The 13,671-nt window shown below is 40.5% G+C and overlaps 2 protein-coding genes across 3 annotated transcripts in view; both read right to left on the bottom strand.

Moving 5' to 3' along the window:
• The window catches only part of LOC131352344 (protein jagged-1b), a 48,017-nt gene extending 45,834 nt beyond the window's left edge, over nucleotides 1-2,183 (bottom strand). For both annotated transcript variants that reach the window (XM_058388368.1, XM_058388367.1), the window contains exon 1: nucleotides 1,686-2,183. In XM_058388368.1, the coding sequence (XP_058244351.1) occupies nucleotides 1,686-1,769 (84 nt within the window). In that variant the 5' untranslated portion in view covers nucleotides 1,770-2,183. The remainder of the gene's footprint in view (nucleotides 1-1,685) is intronic.
• A 7,734-nt stretch (nucleotides 2,184-9,917) lies between these two features.
• snrpa (small nuclear ribonucleoprotein polypeptide A) lies at nucleotides 9,918-13,601 on the bottom strand. Its single transcript, XM_058387270.1, has 7 exons — nucleotides 13,464-13,601; nucleotides 12,907-12,983; nucleotides 12,579-12,751; nucleotides 11,416-11,580; nucleotides 11,023-11,199; nucleotides 10,842-10,930; nucleotides 9,918-10,468 (listed from the first exon to the last, which is right to left on the bottom strand). Exons 2-7 carry the CDS (start codon nucleotides 12,977-12,979, stop codon nucleotides 10,309-10,311), a joined length of 837 nt encoding a protein of 278 aa, XP_058243253.1. The 5' UTR covers nucleotides 12,980-12,983; nucleotides 13,464-13,601; the 3' UTR covers nucleotides 9,918-10,308.
• Between the last annotated feature and the right edge of the window lie 70 nt (nucleotides 13,602-13,671).

The raw sequence follows: 13,671 nt of genomic DNA on the forward strand, positions 1-13,671 counted from the left end.
TTGTGATCATCACACTTCTGCTATAAATGCAGTGGATATAAAGATTAGGCTGAAAAATGTTGGACTATTTCTTTAAAGATGGCTGCAACTTTAAGAGGCACATTTACCTGAACAACGTACCTGGAATGTAATGGTATTTTTTTTTGTCTATACCAATAAACAATTGAAGTAACTAGTCACTTCTTTCATCTATTTTATGGCTCTCTCAAATTACATAGCAGTGCCTAAAAGAGCACATGGCAGCATATGTTTAAAATGAGCCTTACATCATACATCCCTGCAGCTATCATAAATACTAAAATATGCATCTGCCATTAGTCATATTTCTCATGACCAAAGATGACCTATTTGTCTTTTATACCTTGATAAACTGCAATACACAGGTATTATTGGCTCAGAAGCCTGTTCTCTGCAAACTGATCCAGCCGCCCCATGCTCTTTACAGAGCCCCACAGAGCAACAAACTGCAGAACAGTACAAGAGAAGACTGCAGTGTTCTCACGCCCTCAGGACCAGGCCAGGCATGAGCACACACAGCAGTAAGCTCCAGAACATACACACATCCTCTCAGCTCAAAGGTTTGTCCCAGTCAGGATCTGACCTCCTCAGTGGAGAACACAGGCTTAAGACTGAAGACCTGAACCCAGGCTGGATGGGCTGGCGGCAACAATAAAGCCAGGTTTCTTAGAAAGTACGCGTTCTCTGGGGGTGCGTGTACGGTCAGGTCATTCTCACAATACAGCAGATCCCTATGGAGACTCATGACAACATTTGGTTCAGTCACACAGACAATGCAGCAGGACAGCACAAGATGTATTCCTCATATTTCCTTTAGTGCCTTCTGCTTTTCGTTCTGGGTTTAGCACACAGGATAAGATGTCTGGATGGCATACGGTAGTCAGGATTTCAAAATGAATTCAGGCAACTGAGTGGCTGGAGGTTTCGTTTTTACAGCCGACTATCTGACGGGAACAAAATCACACGAAGAGGATCTGCTTAAATGGAAATAGTCACGGCAGTAGCTCTAATAATTCCACACCCACCCGATAAAAGGCTGTTAGAGTATTCTCTATTCAACATTTCCTTTCTATAGCAAGTTAACTGTCAGGATTTTGGCTCACCACTGTCTTATATTTAGGCGACATAAATTGTTATACATTGTCAAGATCCCAATCTGAAGTCGGCCAATGACAATGGAGTCACTGGAGGTCGTAGACACACACCAGGTCACCCTGTATTTTACATCCAACCCTTATATCTGTCTGTCTGGGGTAACAAAATTACAGAAAAAAACCACCCAAAACACGCAAACAAAAACCCTACAGCCAATATTAGAGAAGAGATGAAAATTCAATTCATTTTCACTGTTTTTAATTATATTGAGACCCAAAAAAATGTTTATGAATCACTGTCTGTAAATTATTTAGAGCAAAAAATTAAATCAGAACAAGCAACACCGCCCATACAAGCAACAAGTGCAACAAAGGGGGAAAAAATGAACAACAGGTGGCTCTGAAAACAGCATAATGTTCCCAGGCACACTCGAAAGAATACGGTGGAAAAATATAATACGCAAAGGTTGCACCGTCAGCACTCTGTCCAGAGAGCAGCACGAGTAGATAAAGTCCAGCCTGGGTTAAGAAGCAGCCGAAAATAGCGCTTAAAGCGGCGGGCTTAGTGCTTACCACAGCCTGGAAAGCGAGCGCGAGAAGGAAAAGCGCGGTTCTCCGGTGTCCCCGGTCCATCAAACCGTCTCTGTCTCTGGTCATCTTCAGTCCTAGCAATCCAGTTACGCTGTGTCGACTCTAAAAGACGGTTTCATGACGCTGAACTTGGTTTAACATTAATGGAAAAAAATAGTCATACAGCAGCAGTGCGCACTGCAGGTAAGGATGACGGTGAGAAAAGTGAGTGGTCCACCTGGACGCGTCTCGGTCACCGATTTCTTCACGCACGCACTCAGTCGCTCACACTCCCACACATTCCCCCCTCCTCTTTGACCTCCTCCCTTCTTTGCCTCCTTCCACCTGCTGCCGTTAAGAAGCTTTGGATGCCGGCTCACTGACTTCAGCTCTCATCCTCTTTAGTCTCCCGCTGAATTGTTCAGTTCAGCGCCGAGGCGCAGTGGAGCGCGTTATGAAGGGCGGGAGCGCGTGTGACAGAAAGAGAGAGTAGTGTGGAAACTGGCAAGGAAGAAGCCTGCGCGTTCCGAGGTTGCCAGATCTGGTTCGGGTTTCCAACTCAACAATCAAGGGAAAGCATAAATTAGTGGTTGAAATGATTGTAAATACCACCTGCACGCTGCCAGGAAGTGGGAAGGTGTGCGCAGTGTCTTTAGTGAAATTCGTTAGGGTTTTATTTCTCTTTTGGTGGGTGGACATAAAAAAATGGTCCATGCGCTGAAAAAGTGCTTAACCTCGCCACTATGGTCTCGAAGATGATTAAAAAGCCTTAATTAGTTTTCCATACCAAACAGTAGTTTTGGCTGTTAATTAACGCGCTCTTCTAATAGCTTATTGTATCTATGGTAACAACTCAGTCAAAGGGATGTAGTCAAAGCCTAATATACATAGGCCGGTTCAACTATGAAAAAATAGCTTTGTTGACATTATGGAGTTTTTCAAGGAAATGTTTATTCATTTATTTATGGAATCTCCTGTAGCAGCTCTTGGTAACAGCATGTAAAGTTTCCAGCATGACAAAGTTTTCAGGACAGAGGTTTGCACTTTGATTAATTACCTTGTGAGTTGTTTTTATCTGCCATGATGTAACTATGAAGCTTAACAAGGACTAACTTGTTTGTATAACATTAAAGGTAACTATAAACAGAGTAAAAAGCACCATGTCTCATTCATCCATCCATCATCTGTTGCAGTCATCCTACACAGGGTCACACGGAACCTGGACCCTATCCCAGGGGACTTGGGGTACAAGGCAGGGGACACCCTGGGGTGCCGACCTATCACAGGGCACAATCACACACACATGCACACAAGCCTACAATGCATGTTTTTAGATTGGGGAGGAAACCAGTGTAGCCTGAAGAAACCCCCCTGAGCAATCTTGTGCACACAGGGCAGAATCAGGAATCAAATTTATGTTGGTTTTTTATTTCGAAGATGTGGATAGTGTTTATAACATTGTGAGTGTGACAGGTTTTGTGTTTTGGTATAAGACACACTTTGAACACTAAATGATAAGGGTTTGTATTTATTTATTTAAAACTTTCCTCAATCATTGAAAACTGTCCACATTTCACCTACCAGCCCATGTTTATTCAAAACTGTCCAATCTGGCAACACTATTTGTCCCCAAATTATTTCAAATTTCTCTTGGTTACTTCTAGCAATGGCTGTGCTTGTGTTTTTTTCCAGACCACTTTCCTTTCAACAATTACAGTGAAAAAGACATCATATCCTGCTGAATGTTTGAGATGGTTTTCCCCCATTTAGTCACAGGATTACCATTGTATCAGTGTGACATGGGCTATATTAAAACCACCCAGTCAGAGCAAGTTTGTTCACATTTTTCGCACATGTATTAAAAAAAACTACACAACACTTTAGATGGCATTTAATTTAACGATGCAAATGAAGTACATTATTAGAGTGAATGCGGCCACATAATAAAGTGAAAGGAGCTTTATTTGATGCCTGCTGAAAGAAAAACATCTTAAAAAAAAAAACTTCTTGGAAAAAGAGGGGAAATGAAACAGCTACATGTTACTGAACCAGCTGCGGAGATGGTTAGTAATATAAAAGGTTTAACAGTATCTCCAAAAAGTAGTGAGACAATCTACCATAATAACACAACATATGGTTCAGCTCTAATAACTAGTGTAACCCCTGCTTAACACACACACACACACACACACTGACTTCAAGGACATTGATTTTTGTTGTACCTGTAATATTGACTATACACTGGATTGTCCTTTCATCTACAAAATTAGCAGCACAATTCTCCATAGGATTCTTCCCAGATCTGCAATAATCTCCCTTTTAAACTTGCTTTAATCTTCCATGCCGCTTCATTGATTAAATTCCCAACATGACGATCACATATGTACATTTACGGAAGAAGAAGAAGCTGGTTTCTGCATCATAAAACACAGGAGATCCCCAGCAGATAGTTCCAGTTCATTCATGTACCAGCAGGGAATTATTAGTCAATAAGCATGACTGTATTGAGTCACTTACTCAGCACCAGACAAGCACTAACCGGCATACATCAGCTTGAAGCATCATGGACCTCATGCTGGTCTGAACAGTGTGTGTGTTTTTTTTTTCAGCGTCGTCACAAGACAATGAAATAAAGCGTCAGCTTGGCTCTTCGGGCAGTAATTGTGGGGGAGCCGGTCTAAAAGAGGATACGGATGGTTATGTGTACATTCCCCTAACCAGTGGCTGAGTAATTCTGGAGAAGTGCACAATTTATTGAGAAACAGTAATCCATTGCCAACTGAAGTGCGTCCGAAACGTATTCATGTACACATACTTACTCACACAGAGGGGCATTACACCAACTGGGTTGTTTTTGGGGGCGGTGGAAGGAAACTAGGCAACTGGGAGGAAACCCATAAGGAGAATGAACACAAGCTCAGGTTCAAACCAGGGAGGTTCGCTGAAACAGACTACAAAAGCACATGTGCTATGTGAAAGTTCATACAGTGAAGTGTATGAATCCTCAAACTGATCAGAAGACATGGATTCATTTTCTGTGAAAGCAGCTCTGACAGTACCGCAAGGTGCAAATCACAGGTTTAGATTAATGTGCATGTTCTAATACATGACCATTTCTACAGTAACAGCTCATTCACAGAGACTTGCTGGTGGACAATCTATATAACAAAGGAAAACATCTAATCTTTGATATGGCGAAGCTTTGTCTAAGGAGATGTTTAGTTAATGTTTATGGAAGGAGTCTCAGGTGTCGGGTTCAAATCTGCTGTAAGAGAGTCTGAGGACTTTGTGTGTTTGGGGTTTTTTTTTTGGTAATGTAAGTCATATTTAAGTCTAGAGGGCACATTTAAGTCATCTTTAAATCAAGAGAGAGAGAGAGAGAGAAAAAGATGCTGGTAAGATCAATTAAACATTATAATGGTTGATTGAGGATAATTCCTTAAAGTATAGAAGGAATAAAATACTTTGTGACATGCTGTTATTGAAAATGAACAACCTTGTGGTGGTAACTTGTAGTTTTCCTTCACATTGGGCTGTTTCACACCAGACTGTTGATCATTTTCCTATAACAACCCATTCTGTTGTCATCTTTCATTCCTCACTTCAAGCACTCTTACAGAAAAGACAACAACAACAAAAAAAAAAAAAACCCACACACGCAAAATACACACCCACCTTTTAATTCATTGTGGTCAATCAATGCAAAAAAAATTTCTTCACTAAGCACATCCTGTCTGTGGTTTATAACAGGCAGACACATAATGCCTACTGAACAATGACACTACTTTCTGCTGTAAATAAAACAATTTTATTGAGATCAAACTGCATCTCATTCTCTTCCCCTTCTTCCTCTCATTGGAATGAACTCGTAGCTGGTGTTTTCAGCCCTGGCAACCAGGCCGTTTCCCAAAGCAGAAACAGAGGACTCTTCAGCACTTTGGCCCTCATTAGCATCTAGTGACCCTGACCCCGGGGCCATGGACTGAATATCAATCACATCTTCTTCCCACTTACAGCACTGAGGAGGCGGCTCTCTGATTTAATAGCTGACCCACGCGTCACTTGAAAAAGACAGGGATTTCATTTTCAGTTCCCTAGTAGGCATATACGATGCTACGAGGCCATTATTTGATGCTATATGTTGCAGTTTTATATAAGGACATTTTGCATTTGAAGTTGTTGTTTATGACTGGCGCCATCTGCTGGGCATCGAATTATATAGCGGGATACACAGTGATAAACAACTGTAGAGTATATTGTATTCGTTATTATATGTATTTATTTGGTTCCAATTTGACCACAGTGTTCCATAAAATAGGTCAAAAGCTTTGATTCAAGAAGAGTGCCACAAAATGTGAGTGAATATGTTTTTCTGGGGGGAAAAAACAGACGAAGGATTAGACTGTAGTCATATTATCTTGACCAGGGTTTAAGGGTCTAAGGGTGATCAGTTCTTCAGGACTTCCTGGCCCTGCCATGCAAGCACTGATCTTTATTGTATGAAGCTTTTGAGAAACGAAGCAGACTTATTCCATGTATGAAAGGGCACAAAATGAGCTGTGAGCCAGCGAATCAAAGAGGGCAGTGTTGGTGGAGAAGGGTCACCAGGCTCGTTGCCAACATCCTGGAACAGACGTGTACGTATTGCGTGGTGGGCCAGACATTAAGGTCGGCATTTTCTCAAGGCAAAAACGGAGGAGTGTGAGGAGGCAGGAGAAGAAAGCTTGTTGTGTGTGCATGCGCTTAGATTGACCGTGTCTACAATAATAATGTAACTTAACGTAGGATGAATGTTTGCCTTCGCAGGTTCATTTAAAGGCTTTAATGAACCCTAAACTCTATATTACCTCTAATACAAAGCTGCCTAAGGACATACATAGAGTAAGGCCAAAGGAGTTCCTGCTGTGGGGAGGTTCCACTTCAAGGCTAGCAGCCTCGGAGTAGCTAGCACATGACCCTGCTCTGCTGCAGACGGTCTGGGACACCCTTTTTTTGCTGGCCAGCACTTCAAAAAAGCAGACAAGGACACAAACAAGCAACAAGGACTGGCACTGGCTGTTATAACCTCAAAGACATGGACAGGGCTAAGTTCTCTGTGAAGTGGCCATGTTGGAGTTTTCAGCACAGACTAATGCAATAAGTCGTGTCAATTCTAAACAAATTGTAAAAATATGCTATACAAATTGCCCTGAAAAATCTCAGTAAGTGAAAAGGTTAGAGGGAGAATGATGTGGTTAGTCTAGACAGTGCAAGGGTGCAGGGATATTGATTTTATCCCCTTGTGGCCTTTTTGACAACACTGATCTAGCCCAATCTGATTTGTTCCTCAAAACATTAGCAACAAACAGCAAGATACATTACATCTGAAAAGGCTAGGGGATTCAAACCAAAAGGATCTTATTTAAAAACAAACATATGCGCTGAATCACCGTCCAATCTGTTTTCATGCTAGGTTCATATATACTAAAAATGGCAAACAGAAGAGCCATTAAAGCAGAGCATGCATTATAAACGCCATGTGTTCAGATGTTTTTTGTTCAGAGACATTCTGAAGATTTATAAGAAACTGACGTCCTGTGGGAAGGACGATGAAAGAGCAGCGTATAGTCTCAACGTTGAACTAGCAAGCTAGCTGAGCAAAGGCTACGCATGTGCATGTGTCCTACCGCTGTCTGCTTTTCCATAACCCACCCAAATATGCTTGGAAAACAATATCAAGCTCTGTGACTCTTTGCTTTTAGGACATGATTTTCCATGAATATTTCTATGGCTATGATTTACTGTACAATCCATTATTATAAGCATCCTTGGTATTGACAGATAGTGCATTTGTTATTCATTTTATTAATCCCACACCAAAAATATAAGAGAGATATCTAGGAAATTAAATTCATCTCTAATATAGGACAGCTACCAACCGGCTAACACACATCATCTATAACTGGTGCTTATTTTGTCATAGAGGAAAGCACTTACTTATTTACAACGAAAGGGTGAACACTTTTCATCCTTTTAAAAAATACTTTTAGCATAACCTTGTTGATTATTGCTTAGACATTTCTTCATTTAGTACTAAAGTAGTAATAAAACAACATTGAGGGTTCTATAATGCTTGACATGATCACAGAAAACAGATTAAAGAACCCAAAGCTGCTCCTCGATACAGAATCTTTTAGTGTCTTTGGTCTTCTCTGTTGGACTCTCTAATCACTTCAGATGCTATCATTAAGGTTTAGGTGGAATAGTCATGTCAAAGCTTGTATTAATAATTCTGAACAGGTCTGTCCAATCTTATTCATGTCCTAAGGGCTGGTGTGTGTGCAGGATTTCATTCCGATCAAGCAGGAGTCACACCTGATTACACCTGTCACCTGTTAAATCAACTGATCTTGGCTTTGGATAGACTCAGATGTGGCTTCTGCTGGGATGGAATGAAAACCTGCACCCACACTGGACCTTTCTGGATAAGACTGGACATCCCTGATTTGGATCAATGGCAGATGTAGCAGATCTCAGGGCTCCAGGAGGTTAAATCAGCTCCACATCACAACTGTCGTTATAGGCTCTCAAAAATAAAGGTTTTTGAATGGTTCTTTGTCAGGGTGTATGGTTCTATGAAGAAACTTCAACACCTGTGGAACGTTCCATTGCACAAAACGGATTTTTCTATTGGTAAAAGACTATGTTCTTTAGGATTGCCCAGGTTTAAATGCCAAACCAGGCTCAAAGGTGTTTGTAGCTAAAAAGCTCAGTTTTTTATTGACACTTGAACCAGTTTTCAGTATTGAAACTACACTGATCAGGCATAACATTATGAGCAGTGAGAGGTGAAGTGAATAAGACTGATCATCTCATCATGGCACCTGTTAGTGGGTGGGATATATTAGGCAGCAAGTCAACATTTTGTCCTCAAAGTTGATGTTAGAAGCAGGAAAAATGGGCAAGCGTAAGGATTTGAGCGAGTTTGACAAGGATCAAATTGTGATGGCTAGACGACTGGATCAGAGCATCTCCAAAACTGCAGCTTTTGTGGAGTGTTCCCAGTCTGCAGTGGTCAATATCTATCAAAAGTGGTCCAAGGAAGGAGCAGTGGTGAACCAGAGACAGGGTCATGGGCGGTCAAGGCTCATTGATGCACGTGGGGAGCAAAGGCTAGACCGTGTGATCTGATCCAACAGACGAGCTACTGTTGATCAAATTGCTGAAGAAGTTAATGCTGGTTCTGATAGAAAGGTGTCAGAATACACAGGGCATGATGGGTCAGGGTTGTTTTGGCAGCAAAAGGGGGACCAACACAATATAAGGTCATATGATGTCTGATCAGTGTATATTCCAATACTATCTTGCAAACTTACTTATATAGTTAGATGAAAAAATGATTTCTTCTGGCATGCCTTCCAAATAGATCGATGATACTCAGGTGATGTCTAATTGTAGATTTTTAAAGATGTGGTAACCCCCAAATTGCACAATTTTCTGCCACTCTAAACTCCTTACTGTACATGGAGGACAATAAACTTGTGTACCCCTTCCAGGCAGGTTCATCACAGTTCCAGTTGTTTAACTATAGCTCTAATAGTGAATAAGGGAACTCTTGAATTTGTCATGGGGTTGTAGCAAATGTATAGTCACAAATTATGAAGGTCAACACCCTTTTGTTTCCTTTCAATTGTATATCTATCTTCCCATGTAGTTGAAGCAATAAGCAAAACACACGAAACAGGAAGTCATGAGTGGTCAGAGGTGAAGAGTTCAACTTAGACGAAACAGAAAAAGGAACAATCTCCAGATACGTTTTACTCAATAAATTTACTATAATTAAAAAAGGTCAATTTTCAGTGCGAGATTTTCATAACCTTCTTTTACCCATCTTTGAAAAGTGTGCTCTTATGCAAGACTCTGACTGTACAGAACAGCCCCCCCCCTCACTCACTATTATGCGAGTGACTCACATCTGCCAATTCCTTAACATTAATGTCAACAATAAAGCCCCAAAAAGTACAGCCCTTTGTTAAGGAGCTCAGTGTTTCCAGAGATTTTTTTTTTTTTTTAATTTTCCAGAGAATGTGTTTTTCTCTTCCATGACTAGTCCACAATTTCCACACTGGAATCTGTGCCTTTTGTTAAGAAAAACATTAAACCAGAAAGCACAGGGTCATTTCTGTAGATGTTACACCCAGCAAAAGAGTGTCACTCTTAATTTTTCACCATTTCAAGTTTTATTTGGAATGCGAAAAAAATTACAGCATCTTTTATTAAAAATTATGATGGTTTTATTTAAAGCAGGAAAGCTCCAGGTACAATGTCTGGGTGACCAGACCCTGGGTGCAATGCTTTTCAACACAAGTATTAAAAAAAAAAAAAAAAAAATCTACTTACAAATCTCCAGGTTCATCCTCTTCAGGAGATATTAAAAACAAACAAAAAAACCTCTGACCATATCTTTGTAATAATAGCATGTTCATCTTTTATCAGGACGTACACCAACCTATGTCTATCATACATTACCAGATTTAGCTCCTGACCACAGATCCCTGATGTCTGGACTTCACTTCACAGATAAGTGTTTAAAGGGATGTAGAGTGCAGAACACTCTTCTATACATTTTCCTGTGGAGGTTGGTTGTTTATTTCTTGGCAAATGAGATCTTCATTGCGTTGGTCTGCGTGATCTTGAAGCCCTGTAATGCTTCCCTGGCTGCACCGGCCTGCACTTCATTATCAAACTCCACAAAGGCGATGTCGTGTCGACCCGGAACGAGACGCACCTCTTTGAACCCTGGGAACCTGAGGAGGAGAGAAAATGAGGTGTTTGGGTAAACGGACTTGGCTTATTCATAAAAAAACTTAAAAATGTAATAATTCTTTACTAGACAACAACTCTATAAAAGGCTGTTAAATGTATTTATGACTTTTCCAAGGTCCAGCATACAAAATAAATCTTCCTATGTTTGATATAAAAAAGCAGGACCTTTTCATTGTTTAGTAAATCACTTGTGAGTAAGCTTTTAGTATAGAAACTAACATTAGAAAGAGTGCCTTAATAGAGCCATGCATTTATAGATAATTCAGCAGCACATTCTGACCAATCAGATCTGAGAATACTACATTATCTATGAAGCCTGATGTGACAATCCATCATATAGAGAGAAATGCTTACTGATTAAACAGCATGGACAGCATGAGCTCGTTGGTCTCCTCCGGCAGGTTGGTGAGGAACAGGATGTGATTAGGTGGGTTCTCTGAGACCTATGGGTTTAAAATGAATCTTAAGTTTTATGCAAATCTGGCAAGGTAGCATTTAAAAAAAAAAAAAATCCTAATTCATTATTCATTCATACCTGCTGAGGCATCTGTCCTGGCATTTGTCCAGGCATCATCTGACCCGGAGGCATGGCACCTGGTGGCATCTGTCCAGGGCCCATACCTGGTGGTGGCATCATTCCAGGAGGCGGCATGTATGGAGGCTGACCTGGCATTGCCATCATACGTGGAGCCTGACTCATAGGAGGCATTCCCTAAGAGCATCAGGTATCATTATGGTTAATTAGCCTTTACATAATTATTAGTTACATAACAAATTACAAAATTGTTAGATATGTTGACAGATTTAACCCTGCCCCAAGGCACTTTAAGAAAGGAAAAAAAAATTAAAAAAATAATAAAAACCTTTAGAACAATCTACTGCAAGAAAAAAGTAGCTCTTGGCTTATACGCATAAAACAAACACTCACAGGCATAGCAGCAGGAACTCCAGCCATGCCAGCAGCAGCCGCCTTCTTTGATCCTCCGGATTCAGTAGTTTTAGGCTTCTTCTTCTCCTTCTTGCGATCCCGCTCCACATATGTACCCTTCATCTTGGCAATAATGTCCGAGTCTTGCTTGGCATACTGAATGCGCTGAATGGAGAAAATAACTGGTTACACACCAGAGCAACATTAGGGAAATAGTATACAGAGAGACATGACATGAATGCTTGCTGGATAAAGCTACCTAGCTACGTACTTGCTGCTATAGTCCATTTTAAAATTCAGAAACACAGAGGTCTGTGACGTACACTCTAAATATCAATCTGGCAAAAAATTTCTACTTTAATTAGAAATGATTCCTTTTCTCTACTCATAATTTACTTGTGAAATGTTAAACAAACAAGTTTGAGCATGGCAATCCCACCCGCAACAACTCAGAGGCTTTGTTGCTATTTTAGACTTAACTTTAACTTTTAGACTTTCCTATCTTAGGATGACAAACTGATTGATGCAGGTAATCACACACAGCAAACAATTTTCCTGATATGAGTCTGTAAGTCAATATACACTATGTTGCCAAAAGCTTTGGGACGTCTGCCTTTACATGCACACGAATGTAATAAGGAGTTGGCCCCACCCTTTGCAGCTATAACAGCTTCAACTCTTCTGGGAAGGCTTTCCACAAGGTTTAGATGTGTTTATGGGAATTTTTGACCATTCTTCTAGCACATTTGTGAGGTCAGGCACTGATGTTGGACAAGAAGGCCTGGCTCGCAGTGTCCACTCTAATTCATTCCAAAGGTGTTCTATCAGGTTGAGGTCAGGCCAGTCAAGTTCCTCCACACCAAACTCTCTCATCCATGTCTTTATGGAGCTTGCTTTGTGTACTGGTGTGCAGTCATGTTGGAACAAGGTTCATCCCCAAACTGTTCCCACAAAGTTGGGAGCATGAAATTGTCCAAAATGTCTTGGTATACTGAAGCATTAAGAGTTCCTTTCACTGGAACTAAACCATCTTGAGTACCTCCCCCCTAGTGAACAGACCTTTCTAGCCACATGAGATATTGGTCCAATTGATCTATTAGTTAGACATGACTAGACCATACAGAGAAAGCAAGACTGTGTAAAGAATAAAAGCAGAGGCATACCATGGGTTTATCATAGAAAGGAAAGCCCTGCATGGACCTCAGAGCATTAGAGGCGCTGTTGACCTCTTTGAAGATTACAAAAGCCTGTCCTCTCATTTTAAGCGTCCGGGACACAAGGATATCTAAGATCTGGCCAAACTGTGAGAAGATGGCGTACAGAGACTTCTTCAGTTCTGTGGAAAAGGGACAAGAGGGACATAAATTAGTATGTGAACAATTTATGATGTGTGTGATTTCAGATTACAGACTGTATAAGATAAAAACAATAAAATATTAACAGAACTGTAGGACAGACTATGTTACAAAGTTCGTTCTATCATTGCCATACCATCTTTTTTGATTTTTTCATTCAGGTTGTTGATGTAAATGGTGTGGTTTAGTCGCAGCTCCTGGGTCGTCATGGCTCTGGAAATGAGAAACAAAAGATTAAAGAATTCTGTTATACATAATAACCTACATTATTACCCATACAGTGCCAACTAGTTTGCTAGCATGCTAAACAATAAAGTTTGATCGTGGCTAGTTAGACAATAAAAGGACAAAGGAAGCGAAAACCGCTCTCGTTGGCTAACTAGCTAACGCAACCATGCATGACGCCATTTTCTGTGGCCGTATACTAAATGGTTCCTTTTTTACTAACTAGTGCACTAGATAGGGTATAAGCTACAACACTTCGCACACTAAGTAGTGCGATTTTATAGTGAACAGGAACCTATTCTGGATTCGGCCACAATGTACAGCCTGAAGATATACAGCATGTAACCCTAGCATTGCAATGCTTTTAAGTCATATTTATAAATACATAGCTTTAATAAAAAAAAAAACACATTATATAATATATACGAGCGCAAAATTAAGATAAAATAAAAAACATTAAATACTTACAGCGCTTAGAAACGAATCAGCAACGATTTAAAAACCGGGAACAGGAACACGCTCTTACCCTTCCCGGAGGTTCCGCCTTTTCTCACACACTAGCCGTTCGATTGTACTTTTATCACTAAACCTCTCGCCGATTGGTGGACTCTATCAAGTCTTGATTTTGATTGGATACACCACAGCACGCGCTGCAAACATTCTAAACTGATTGGTC

Source organism: Hemibagrus wyckioides, linkage group LG04, assembly GCF_019097595.1.
Source record: "Hemibagrus wyckioides isolate EC202008001 linkage group LG04, SWU_Hwy_1.0, whole genome shotgun sequence".
NCBI lineage: Eukaryota > Metazoa > Chordata > Actinopteri > Siluriformes > Bagridae > Hemibagrus > Hemibagrus wyckioides.